Source organism: Struthio camelus, chromosome 33 (genome assembly GCF_040807025.1).
Source record: "Struthio camelus isolate bStrCam1 chromosome 33, bStrCam1.hap1, whole genome shotgun sequence".
Classification (NCBI taxonomy): Eukaryota; Metazoa; Chordata; class Aves; order Struthioniformes; family Struthionidae; genus Struthio; species Struthio camelus.
In genome coordinates, this window is record NC_090974.1 from 346,125 (window position 1) to 359,366 (window position 13,242).

Consider the following 13,242-nt stretch of genomic DNA (forward strand, 5'->3'; position numbering starts at 1 on the left):
CACGATGTCCCCAAGACGTCCCCAAGGCCATCCCCATGTCCTCGTGTCCCTCAACGACCTCATCGTGTCCCCACGATGTTCCCAAGGACGGCCCCAAGGCCATCCCCATGTCCTCGTGTCCCTCAACGACCTCATCGTGTCCCCACGATGTCCCCAAGACGTCCCCAAGGCCATCCCCATGTCCTCGTGTCCCTCAACGACCTCATCGTGTCCCCACGATGTCCCCACGATGTCCCCAAGGCCATCCCCATGTCCTCCTGTCCCTCAACGACCTCATCGTGTCCCCACGATGTCCCCAAGGACGGCCCCAAGGCCATCCCCATGTCCTCGTGTCCCTCAACGACCTCATCGTGTCCCCACGATGTCCCCAAGGACGGCCCCAAGGCCATCCCCATGTCCTCCTGTCCCTCAACGACCTCATCGTGTCCCCACGATGTCCCCAAGGACGGCCCCAAGGCCATCCCCATGTCCTCCTGTCCCTCAACGACCTCATCGTGTCCCCACGATGTCCCCAAGGACGGCCCCAAGGCCATCCCCATGTCCTCGTGTCCTTCAACGACCTCATCGTGTCCCCACGATGTCCCCAAGGACAGCCCCACGGCAATCCCAACATTCCCAAAGATGTCCCCAAGGATGTCCCCGAAGCCCCAGGGCCGTCCCCATGTCTCCAAGGACGTCCCCTCAGATGTCCCCACCTCCTAAGATGTCCTTGTGCCAGCCCTGGCTCCCCAAAACTGTCCCCGTGTCCCCAGAGACATCCCCACGTCTCCAAAGACATCCTCGTGGCTGTCCCTAGGTCCCCAAAGATGTCCCCATGTCCCCAGAGTTGTCCCTGTGTACCTAGACTTGTCCCCACACCCACAGGGACATGACTGGCAGTTGTCCCCGCGTCCCCAGGGCCATCACCAGGGCTGTCCCTGCCATCCCCAGGACCACCATGTCCCCACTGCTGTCCCGGTGTCCACAGGGCCACCCCCAGGGTCACCCCCATGTCCCCACTGCTGTCCCCGCATCCCCAGGACCATCTCCAGGGTTGTCCCCATGTCCCCAGCACTGTCTCCACCTCCCCAGGGCCACCAGCGGGGTTGCCCCCACTTCCCTGGGGCCACCTCCAGGGTCATGTCCCATGTGTCCCCCCTCCGTGTCCCCAAGCAGATGCAGGGAGGCGGGTGGGTGGGGGGCCAAGGTTTATTGGGGCGGCGGTGGCGGCCGGGTAGGTGACGTCCCCGTCCCCGCGGCGTCACTTGTAGAACTCGTGCTCCTGCTCGTCCTTCTTGATGACGGTCTTGTAGGCCTTCTCAAAGTCCTTGGCCAACACGATGTAGCGGTTCTCCCGCACCGCCAGCATGCCACCCTGCGAGGACACAGCCGGTGGCACCCATGTCACCTCGCCCCGGGGCTGGCCTCGCCCCGGCAGGTGGCCAAATGGCGCCCAAGCCACCCGCTGTGGTGGCCCCCTGGGAACGTGACGAGGTGGCGCCTGTGGCACCTCCCCTGGTTTGGGACGTGGTGAGGTGGCGCCTGTGGCACCTCCCCTTTGGGTGCACCCGGGTGGGGACGTGCCAGAACACCGCCTGTGTCACCTCCCCTGGTTGGGGACAAGACATAGTGTCACCTCCCCTGGCTGGGGATAGCGAAAAGTGGCACTTGTGTCACCTCCCTCTTCCCCCCCCCACCAACAGCACCCGTGTCACCCCTGTCACCCGGCCCCGGATAGATAGGGCACTCGTGTCACCTGGCGGCGGGGGGCGCAGGGCACCTGGTGTCCCCGTGTCACCTACCTCCTGACAGATGGAGTTGATGTCCGCCCCCGAGATCTTGTCCGGCCGGGCCACGTCTGGGTGGCGTCAGGGAAACAGCCGGGCAGATGGTCCCCGATGTCCCCTCCCGGGTCCCCGATGTCCCCTGCGCCCCTAATGTCCCGCCCGGCTCCCTCAAGCTCCCCCCCCATCCCCATGGGGAACCTGATGTCCCCTGGGGTCCCCAAGGGTCTCTTATATCCCAGAGGATCCCCCCTGTCTCTTTGGGGTCCCCGATGTCCCCTGGGGTCCCCGATGTCCCGTTGGGGTCCCTGATGTCCCCTAGGGTCTCCGATGTCCCGTTGGGGTCCCTGATGTCCTTTTGGGGTCTCCCTGTCCCTTTGGGGTCCCCGATGTCCCCTAGGATCCCTGATGTCCCTTTGGGGTTCCTTGGGGTCCCCTCCTGTCCCTTCGGGGTCCCCAATGTCCCTCTGGGGTCCCTTTCACCCTCGAGGGTCCCCGATGTCCCCTGAGGTGCCCCCTGCCCCCCATCTCCCCAGGGTGCCCTGTGTCCCCATGTCCCCAGCGTGTCCCTGCATCCCCTGTCGCCCTGGGGCGGCTCTGTGTCCCCGTGTCCCCTGTGCGTCCTCCATCTCTTCAGGGTGCCCCATGTCCCCGGGTCACCCCATGTCCCCCACCGGTCCCTCATCTCCCCAGGGTGCCCCATGTCACCCAAACGTCTTGTCCCCCATCTCCTAGGTCACCCCTTGTCCCCCTCGTTCTCCATCTCCCCAGGGTGCTCCACGTCCCCACGTCCCCCATCTACCAGGTCACCCCATGTCCCCACGTGTCCCCCCATCTCCCCAGGGTGCTCCATGGCCCTGCGTCTCCCATCTCCCAGGTCACCCATGGCCCCAGGTCACCCCATGCCCCCCATCTCCCTAGGGTGCTCCATGTCCCCACGTGCCCCCCATCTCCCCAGGATACCCCATGTCCCCCATCTCCCAACATGTCCCTCCTCTGCCCAGGGTGCTCCATGTCCCTGCGTCTCCCATCTCCCTGGGTCACCCATGGCCCCAGGTCACCCCATGTCCCCACGTGTCCCCCATCTCCCCAGGGTGCCCCATGGCCCTGCGTCTCCCATCTCCCAGGTCACCCCCTGTCCCCCCATCTCCCTGGGTCACCCATGGCCCCAGGTCACCCCATGTCCCCACGTGTCCCCCATCTCCCCAGGGTGCTCCATGTTCCCATGTCCCCCATCTCCCAACGTGTCCCCCATCTCCCCAGGGTGCTCCATGGCCCTGCGTCTCCCATCTCCCAGGTCACCCCCTGTCCCCCCATCTCCCTGGGTCACCCCATGTCCCCCATCTCCCTAGGGTGCTCCATGTCCCCACGTGTCCCCCATCTCCCCAGGGTGCCCCATCTCCCAACATGTCCCTCCTCTCCCCAGGGTGCTCCATGTCCCTGCGTCTCCCATCTCCCAGGTCACCCCCTGTCCCCCCATCTCCCTGGGTCACCCATGGCCCCAGGTCACCCCATGTCCCCATGTGTCCCCTATCTCCCCAGGGTGCCCCATGTCCCTGCATCTCCCATCTCCCAGGTCACCCCCTGTCCTCCCAGGTCCCCCCCATCTCCCCAGGGTGCCCCACACCCCTCCCACATCCCCCCATCTCCCCGGGGTGCTCCATGGCCCCACGGCCCTGCGTCCAGCCCTCCATCCCCCGTGTCCCCACGGCGGCCCCACGTCCCCCGCGGGATACAGTCCTCGAGGTCCACCTCCTCGGAGAGGTTCATCTTGCCGGTGATGGTGGAGAAGATGAGACGCTTCTGGCGCCGGTCGGGCAGCGGGAACTCGATCTTGCGGTCGAGGCGGCCGGGGCGCAGCAGAGCCGGGTCCAGCGTGTCCGCCCGGTTCGTCGCCATGATCACCTGGGACACGGCACCCGTGGGACCTCCCACAGCACCCAGGGGACACCCACGGCAAGACCCAACGCTCGGGGACGCCCGCTCGTCCAACCCGTCCGCCCAGTTGGATTGCTGCGACCGCCTGCGCCACGGCACTCCTGGGAGCCCCGCTGACACCCGTGGGAGTCTCATGGCACCCACGGGTGCCTCTCCAGCACCCGTGGGAGCCCTATAGCACCTGGGGAAACTGATGGGTCCAGTGTGTCCATTCAGGTCGCCACCATGATCACCTGGGGCATGGCACCCATGGGACCTCCCAGCACCCATGGGACCTCCACAGCACCCATGGGACCTCTTAGCGTTTGGGGACACTCGCGGGTCCGGTATGTCCACCTGCTTTGTCACCACGACCACCTGGGCCACAGCACCCATGAGATCTTCCCCCCAGCACCCATGGGCCTCTCCTAGCACCCACAGGACACCCATGAGTCCATCGTGCCTGCTTCACGCATCGCTGTGATGGGTTGGGGAGATGGGGACACTGTGCTTCCTCAGCACCCCATAGCTGAGGAACATAGCTGAGGTTCCCCATGGGAACCCCCCAGCACCCATGGGAACTCCCCAGCACCCATGGGTGCCCCCCAAGCACCTACCTTGACGTTGACGTTCTGGTCAAAGCCGTCCATCTGGTTGAGGAGCTCCAGGAGGATGCGCTGAACCTCCCGGTCGGCTGTGGGGGGATGGTGGGTGCTGACACCCGAGGATCCTGGGACCCCCCCCGGACACCAGGGACCCCCCTGGGATATCCAGGACCCCCACCCCAGGGTCCCCCAAACCCCAAGGTAACCAAGGGGGTCCCTGTCGCCCACCCTGGGGTCTCCAAGATGGTCCCGTTCCCACCCTGGAGTCCCCCGAAGCCCAATGACCAGGGTCCCCAAGGGGGTCCCGGCCTCCCCACCCCAGGGTGCTGCCCCCCACTCCAGGGTCCCCAAGGGATCTTCATCCTTCTACCCCCACCCTGGGGTCCCCAAAGTGGTTCTGTCCTGTTCCCTCAACCCTGGGGTGTCACCTCCCTGTTTCCCATGCTGCTCCCCTACCACCCCAAGATCCCTGAGGTGACCCCATCCCGCGCCCCCCCACCCCAGGGTCCCCCCCCCCACCCTAGGGTCCCCATCCCCTGCCCCCCACCCCAGGGTGCTGAGGGGATCCCATCCCACATCCCTCACCCCCGGGGTGCCACCTCCCACCCCAGCTTCCCCCGTCCTGTTCCTCACCCCGGGGTACCCCGCAACCCCCCCCCCACCCTGGGGTGCCGCCCCCCTCCCCCCTCCCCGCACCCCGGGGCGCCAGCTCACCGCCGGTCTGGGCGTCGAAGCGCTTGGTGGCGATGGCGTCGATCTCGTCGATGAAGATGATGGCGGGCGCGTTCTCCTTGGCCAGGCGGAAGACGTCGCGCACCATGCGCGGGCCCTCGCCCAGGTACTTCTGCACGAACTCCGAGCCCACCACCCGGATGAAGGCCGCTGGGGGCACCCATGGGCGCGTTGGGGACCAGGGCGGCACCCCCGAGTGCCCCCCGCTACCCCGCCTCGCCTGGGATCTGGGCGTCTGGGTGGAGATGCCTCCCGGCCCTGCTAGGGCTTGGGGACTCAGGTGGCCCCCCCGCCTCCAAGGATTTCCACTCAGCACCCTTGGGTGCCCCTGTCACCCTTGGGTGCTCCCTGCCCCCCAGGGGCCCCCCAGCACCCCTGGGTGTCCCAGTAACCCTTGGATGCCCCCAGGACCTCTGGGAACCCTTCATCACCCCAAGGACCTACCGCCACCATCCCACGTGACCCAGTCACCCTTTGGTGACCCTCAAAACTCCAAGGGCCCCCCAGCACCCAAAGGATCTCGCTAGCGCTTCTGGGTGCCCCTGTCACCCTTGGTGTCCCCAGCACCCCAAAGACTCTCTAGCACCCCGGGTGCCTTTCACCACCCCAAGGACCCCCTACCACCACCCCGAGTGGCCCTGTCACCCTTGGGTGCTCCCTACCACCCCAAGCAACCTCTTACATCCTCTTAGTACCTCCATCACCCTTGGGTGCCCCTCACTACCCCAGGGACCCCCATGTCACCCTTGGGTCCCCCCAGCACCCCAAGGACGCCCCACCACCCCAGGAGCTCCTGTCACCCTTGGGTGCTCCTTACCCCTCAACGGTCCCCCCCAGCACCTAAGTGTTCCCTTCCCCACCTCGGGGTACCCCCTCCCCACCACTCATGGGTGCCCCCGCACCCCGGGGTGCCCACCTGTCGTGTGGTGGGCCACAGCCTTCGCCAGCATGGTCTTGCCGCAGCCGGGAGGGCCGTACATGAGGACGCCCCGCGGGGGGTCGATGCCGATCTGCGGGGGACGGGAGAGACATGGGGGTGTCACACGGGGGCTCATACGTCCCCCTACCCCCACCCCGGGGTGCCGGGTGTCCCCACCTGCTTGTAGAGCTCGAAATGGGTGAGGGGCAGCTCCACGGCCTCCCGCACCTCCTGCTTCTGGATGTCCATGCCCCCGATGTCGGCGTACATCACGTCGGGCTTCTGGTCTGCAACAGGGCCAGGCTGTCAGTGGGGTGTCAGAGGGTGGCAGCTGGCACCCAAGGGTGCTCAGGGACCTTGCCAGGGGGCCTGGCCCAACCGCCACCTCCTCAAACCAGCTCCCCCCACAGCAGATTGCGCAGAGCTTCATCATGGAGAGGGCTGGGGAACTCCAAGGATGGAGGTTCACCACCTCCATGGGTTTGGACCTGACTCCATCCCTTCCAGGCCAGCGGAGACACGAGGTCCCTCCACCTCAAAGCATCTCCAACCAGAGAAGGTCACTCAAGAGCTTCATCCAGATGAGAACAGCAGATCTCCAAGCACAGAGGTCCACTATCTCCATGGACCTTGCTGCACCTCCATCCTCTCCGGGATGGTGGGGAAGAAACCTTGGGAGATGCCTGGTCCAACCTTCTCCTCAAGACAACTCCAATCAGAACAGAACACTCAAGAGCTTCATCCAAGCAAGTGTGGGGAGTCTCCAAGGATGGAGGCACATCACCTCCATGGGTCTTGGCTCAGCTCCATCCCTTCCAGGACAGCAAGGACACAAGGTCCCTGGTCTGCTCTCCTCCTCAAAACATCTCCAATCAGAGGAGGTCACTCAAGAGCTTCACCCAGTTGAGAGCTGGGGATCTCCAAGGACAGAGCTCCACCAACTTCATCTTCCCTGAGACGGTAAAGAAGAAACCTCTGGACATCTCTGATATTCCTCCATGACGCGGACCACATCTGGCTGCTCCTCACCCTCATGGTCCAGCTCTGGAGAGTTCTGGTCTCCAGCGCACTAGCATCTCCCCAGCCTGCTGTCACCAGGAGCTCTTCTACTTCTACCATCAATGGTGTTGATAAAAACACACAACCCAACATCAAGCCCTGAAGAACATCCCCAGCGCTTGGCCGTCACCTGGACTGCATCCCGCTGCTCTCCATTCTCAAGACCTGGCTCTGGACATCTCCGGTTTCCAGTGCACCAGCATCTCCCCAGCCTGGCGTTGCCCACCTAGTCCCACCACCGGGAGCATTAACAAAGATAACGTGACCCAGTTCAAACCCTGAAATACGTCTCTGGTATCGTTCCACCTCATGGACCAGGTCTGGCCGCTCTTCACCCTCAGGGTCGGGAGAAGATCCCTGGTCTCCAGTGCACCAGCATCTCCTCAGCATGGTATCACCCATGAACTTGCTGACAGCACCCTTGAACCCCCCCCCATCAATGACATGAATAAGGACACACGACCCAACGCTAAGTCACGAAACAGGTCCACAGTATCTGGTCACCACCTGGACCACGTGCTGCTGCTCTTCACTCTCCAGTCCGGCTCTGGAGATCTCTGGTCTGCAGCATTATCTGCATCTCCTCAACCTAGTAGCACCCATAAGAGCTCCTTTAATCCCACCCTTAAGCACATAAATAAAGATACGTGACCTAACACCAAGCACTAGAAAACATTTGTGGTCTCTGGCCACCACCTGGAGCAGGCTCTGTTGCTCTCCATTCTCAAGGTCCACCTCCGGTGGACCAGCATCTTGCCAGCCTGGTGTCACCCATGAACTTAGCAAGAGAGCCCTTGATCCCGCCACCGGCAACGTTAACAACCTGACATCAAGGCCGGAAGAACATCCTTAACGTTTAACCACCACCTGCACCATGTCCTGCTGCTCTGGACATCTCTGGTCTCCAGCGCACCAGCATCTCCCCAGCGTGGCATCACCCACAAACGTACCCCGAGCACCCCCGGTCCCACCACCAAGAACGTTTATGAAGATCCTCGGCCACGTATCGACCCCGAGGGCCTCCGCTGGTGGTGTCCAGCCACCACGGGGACCACGTCCTGCTGCTCCCCACCCTCCGCGCCCAGCCTCGGAGGTCCCTCCGGAGCTCGCCCACCTGACGTGAGCATCATGATGCTGCTGTCGGCCTCGGGCGGGAGGACGTCGACCAGGGCGTTGCTGTGCTTGTGCAAGGCCACCGAGGCATTGGGCTTCAGCAGCTCCCGGTCGATGGTGCTCAGGATCCGCACGTAGTAGTTGGAACCTGCGGGGAGGTGGCCGGGTGTCCCCAAGCGTCCCGCTGTGGTCGTCCCCATCCGGCCGGCCCTGTCGTACCTCCCCTGCCCAGCGAAGGAGGTCCGCAGCCCCTCGTGGAGGTCCCTCGTGGGGCTCTCCAGCACCTCGTGGCCATCCCCAGGTCCCCACGATAGCTGTTCTCTTCGGTTTGTCCCCACGTCCCCAAGATAAACGTCCCCTCGCATCCGTTCCTACGTCCCCGTGATACCTCTTCGCTCAGGGTCATCCCCAGTCCTTTGTGACCCTTCTCACGTCACCAAAACACTTGTCCCGTCATGGCCATCCCCATGTCCCCGTTCCCCTGGTGGCCGTCCACAGCCCCCATAGCTGTCCCCGGCCTGCTGTGGCCCTCCATGCTTGTCCCGTCACGGCTGTCCCCATGGTACCTGTTCCCTCGTGACTGTCCCCATGCCCCCGTGATACCTGTGTCTTCACGACCACCCCCCACCCCATCCCCAACCCGCTGCGGCTGTCCCCACGTCCCCAGCCCCCCCGCGGCTGTCCCCACGCCCCCAAGGCCACCTGTGGTGGAGCCCACGATGGCCGTGTTCTGGTCGACGGCCTCCAGGAACTGCCCGATGACCAGCGGGATGCTCTGGATGCGCTTCACCTCCTCCTGCGCGTGCAGGAACTCCTTCTTGAGGTTCTTCTGCTCATCCTTGATGTACTCCTCCTGCACCTCCAGGAACTCCAGCTCCTGCTGCAGCTTCTGTGGGGCCACCGCCGCTGCGTCATGGGGCGCCCGGGGGGCACCCCGAGGACAAGGGACAGTCCCTGAGGCCACGGGATGCTCCCTGAGGCCACGGTGACACCTCCGAGGCCATGGGAACCTCCCTGAGGCCGTGGGGACCCCACCCCTGACCACAGCACACTTCTTGAGACCATAGGGACACCTCTGAGGCCATGGAGACCCAACCTTCCAGACCATGGGACGCTCCTTGAGGCCACAGGGACTCCTCCAAAGCTACGAGGACCCCTCCAAGGCCATAAGGACCTCCCCCACACCATGGGACGTTCGTCAAAGCCATCGGGCCACCTCAGAGGCTATGGAAGTCCTCAAGGCTGTGAGGACACCTCCGAGACCCAGGGTACCACCCCCCAGGCCATGGGATGCTTCTCGAGGCCATGAAGATCTCTCCGAGACCACGAGAACCCACCCCACAAATGTGGGGCAATGGTCAAAATCATGAGGACCCTACAGAAGCCATGGGGTGCTCCTCAAGGGCATGAGATCGCCCCCCCAAGACCGTAAGACCCAACCAAGGACATGGGGACACTCTTGGAGGCCACGGGGACCCATATGAGGCCAAGGGACATTCCTTGAGGCTGTGGGGAACCTCCTTCCAGGCGGTGGGACCCCACCAAGGCTGTGAGACCGCTCCCTGTGGCCGAGGGGACATCTCCGAGGCCACGGGCTGTTCCTTGAGGCCACGGAAACCCCCCACCGTGACCACAGGATCCCTCCCAAAGCAGCAGGACGCACCTCAAAGCTGTGGAGACACCTCTGAGGCCATGTGGATCCCCCAAAATCTGTGAGACTCCCCCCCCACCCCGAGGCCAGGAGACCCCTGTGAGGCCATGGGACCTCCCCAAGGCCATGGGGACCCCCAAAAACCTATAGGACTCCCCCCATGAGGCCGTGGGACCCCTCTGAGACCACAGGGGACCCACCAAAGCCATGGGGAACCCACCACCCTGATGCCATGGAACTCTATAAGGACATGCCCCACCCCCAAGGCCATGGGGACCCCCCCCAAATCTGTGACCCCCCCCCGAGGTTGTGGGGGTCCTCGGAGGCCGTGGGGACCCCCTGGAGGCCGTGGGGACCCCCCCGGCACCCACCTTGTAGCGGCTGTAAAGGTCCTCCAGGTCCTCGGGCTCCGGCACCAGGAAGGAGAGTCCGGGCTGTGGGCGGGGGGCGGCCAGCGCCGGCAGCTCTTCCTGCGGGCACCCGGACGCCTGGGTCCCTCGGATGCCTGGGCCCCGCGGAGGGGGCACCTGGATGCCTGGGTCCCTCCTGGACGCCTGGGTCCCTCCCCGGACACCTGGGCCCCTCCTGGACACCTGGGTCCCTCCCCGGACACCTGGGCCCCTCTCGGACACCTGGGCCTCCCCAGACACCTGGGTCCCTCCCGGATGCCTGGGTCCATCCCAGACGGCTGGGCCCCTCCCGGACGCCTGGGTCCCTCCCCGGACACCTGGGTCCCTCCCGGACACCTGGGTCCCTCCCCAGACACCTGGGCCCATCCCCGGACACCTGGGTCCCTCCTGGACACCTGGGTCCCTCCCGGACACTTGGGTCCCCCCCCGGACGCCTGGGTCCCTCCCCGGACGCCTGGGTCCCTCCCCGGACGCCTGGACCCCTCCCGGACACCTGGGCCCCTCCCGGACACCTGGGTCCCTCCCCGGACGCCTGGGTCCTTCCCGGACGCCTGGGTCCTTCCCGGACGCCTGGGTCCCTCCCCAGACGCCTGGGTCCTTCCCGGACGCCTGGGCCCCTCCCCGGACGCCTGGGCCCCTCCCCGGACGCCTGCGCCCCTCCCCGGACGCCTGCGCCCCTCCCGGACACCTGGGCCCCTCCAGGACACCTGGGCCCCCCCCCGGACACCTGGGTCCCTCCCGAACAGCTGGGTCCCTCCCCGGACGCCTGGGTCCCTCCCGGGACGCCTGGGCCCCTCTCGGACACCTGGGTCCCTCCCCGGACACCTGGGCCCCTCCCGGACGCCTGGGCCCCTCCCCGGACGCCTGGGCCCCTCCCGGACGCCTGGGCCCCTCCCCGGACACCTGGGTCCCTCTCCGGACACCTGGGCCCCTCCCCGGACACCTGGGCCCATCCCGGACACCTGGGTCCCTCCCCAGAAGCCTGGGTCCCCCCCCGGACGCCTGGGTCCCTCCCCGGACGCCTGGGCCCCTCCCGGACACCTGGGCCCCCCCCCGGACACCTGGGTCCCTCCCGAACACCTGGGTCCCTCCCCGGACGCCTGGGCCCATCCCGGACGCCTGGGTCCTTCCCGGACACCTGGGTCCCTCCCCGGACGCCTGGGCCCTTCAGACACCTAGGCGACCCGAGCGGGGGATCCCCGGGGGCGAAGGAACAGCCGGACGCCTGGGCCCCTTGCTGGGGGGAGGGGAGGGGCGGGCAGAGGCGGCACCCGGACGCCTGGGCCCGTCGCGGCGGTGGTGGAGGTGGGGGGGGGCGGGGAGGCCCGCGGGTCCCGCCGTGACTCGGCAGCGCCGGGGGAGGGATCGCGGGGGGGGGGAGCGGGGGGGCCCGAGGGGCCGCGGGGGGGCGCTGGCGGGGGGGGGCTCGGGGGCTCCCGGGGGTCCCGGGGGGGGGGGGGGGCCGGGCCGCACCTGCGCCTTCTCCGTCAGGATCCCGATCTCCTCCATCTTGGCGGCCGCGCGGGGCACGATGGGAAGCGCCGCCCAACGGCCGAGGGGCGGCCACGCCCCCTCCCCCGCCCCCGCGGTGGAGAGGCGGGAACGGAGGGAGGGGGGCGCGGGGCATGCTGGGAGCGGTAGTTCCCGTTCCGGGGCATGCTGGGAGCGGTAGTTCCCGTTCCGGGGCATGCTGGGAGCGGTAGTTCCTGTTCCGGGGCATGCTGGGAGTGGTAGTTCCCGTTCCGGGGGCATGCTGGGAGCGGTAGTTCCCGTTCCTGGGGCATGCTGGGAGTGGTAGTTCCCGTTCCGGGGGCATGCTGGGAGCGGTAGTTCCCGTTCCCGGGGCATGCTGGGAGTGGTAGTTCCCGTTCCGGGGGCATGCTGGGAGCGGTAGTTCCCGTTCCAGGGCATGCTGGGAGCGGTAGTTCCCGTCCCGGGGCATGCTGGGAGCGGTAGTTCCCGTTCCCGGGGCATGCTGGGAGCGGTAGTTCCTGTTCCGGGGCATGCTGGGAGCGGTAGTTCCCGTCCCGGGGCATGCTGGGAGCGGTAGTTCCCGTCCCGGGGCATGCTGGGAGCGGTAGTTCCCGCCCCGGGGCATGCTGGGAGCGGTAGTTCCTGTTCCGGGGCATGCTGGGAGCGGTAGTTCCCGTCCCGGGGCATGCTGGGAGCGGTAGTTCCTGTTCCGGGGCATGCTGGGAGCGGTAGTTCCCGTCCCGGGGCATGCTGGGAGCGGTAGTTCCCGTCCCGGGGCATGCTGGGAGCGGTAGTTCCCGTTCCCGGGGCATGCTGGGAGCGGTAGTTCCCGTCCCGGGGCATGCTGGGAGCGGTAGTTCCTGTTCCCGGGGCATGCTGGGAGCGGTAGTTCCCGTCCCGGGGCATGCTGGGAGCGGTAGTTCCTGTTCCCGGGGCATGCTGGGAGCGGTAGTTCCCGTTCCCGGGGCATGCTGGGAGCGGTAGTTCCTGTTCCCGGGGCATGCTGGGAGCGGTAGTTCCCGTCCCGGGGCATGCTGGGAGCGGTAGTTCCTGTTCCCGGGGCATGCTGGGAGCGGTAGTTCCCGTTCCCGGGGCATGCTGGGAGCGGTAGTTCCTGTTCCCGGGGCATGCTGGGAGCGGTAGTTCCCGTCCCGGGACATGCTGGGAGCGGTAGTTCCCGTCCCGGGACATGCTGGGAGCGGTAGTTCCTGTTCCCGGGGCATGCTGGGAGCGGTAGTTCCCGTTCCCGGGACATGCTGGGAGCGGTAGTTCCTGTTCCGGGGCATGCTGGGAGCGGTAGTTCCCGTTCCCGGGGCATGCTGGGAGCGGTAGTTCCTGTTCCCGGGACATGCTGGGAGCGGTAGTTCCTGTTCCCGGGACATGCTGGGAGCGGTAGTTCCTGTTCCCGGGGCATGCTGGGAGCGGTAGTTCCTGTTCCGGGGCATGCTGGGAGCGGTAGTTCCCGTTCCCGGGACATGCTGGGAGCGGTAGTTCCCGTCCCGGGGCATGCTGGGAGCGGTAGTTCCCGTCCCGGGGCATGCTGGGAGCGGTAGTTCCCGTCCCGGGGCATGCTGGGAGCGGTAGTTCCTGTTCCCGGGGC

At 66.5% G+C, this 13,242-nt stretch overlaps 1 protein-coding gene across 1 annotated transcript; it reads right to left on the reverse strand.

Moving 5' to 3' along the window:
- Positions 1–1,170: 1,170 nt before the first annotated feature.
- Positions 1,171–11,830, reverse strand: PSMC4 (proteasome 26S subunit, ATPase 4). Its single transcript, XM_068923404.1, has 11 exons — positions 11,643–11,830; positions 10,131–10,229; positions 8,811–8,997; positions 8,110–8,256; positions 6,114–6,223; positions 5,934–6,027; positions 5,000–5,167; positions 4,298–4,374; positions 3,500–3,668; positions 1,782–1,837; positions 1,171–1,354 (listed from the first exon to the last, which is right to left on the reverse strand). The coding sequence occupies exons 1-11, from the start codon at positions 11,676–11,678 to the stop codon at positions 1,241–1,243; spliced, it is 1,257 nt and encodes a 418-aa protein (XP_068779505.1). The 5' UTR covers positions 11,679–11,830; the 3' UTR covers positions 1,171–1,240.
- Between the last annotated feature and the right edge of the window lie 1,412 nt (positions 11,831–13,242).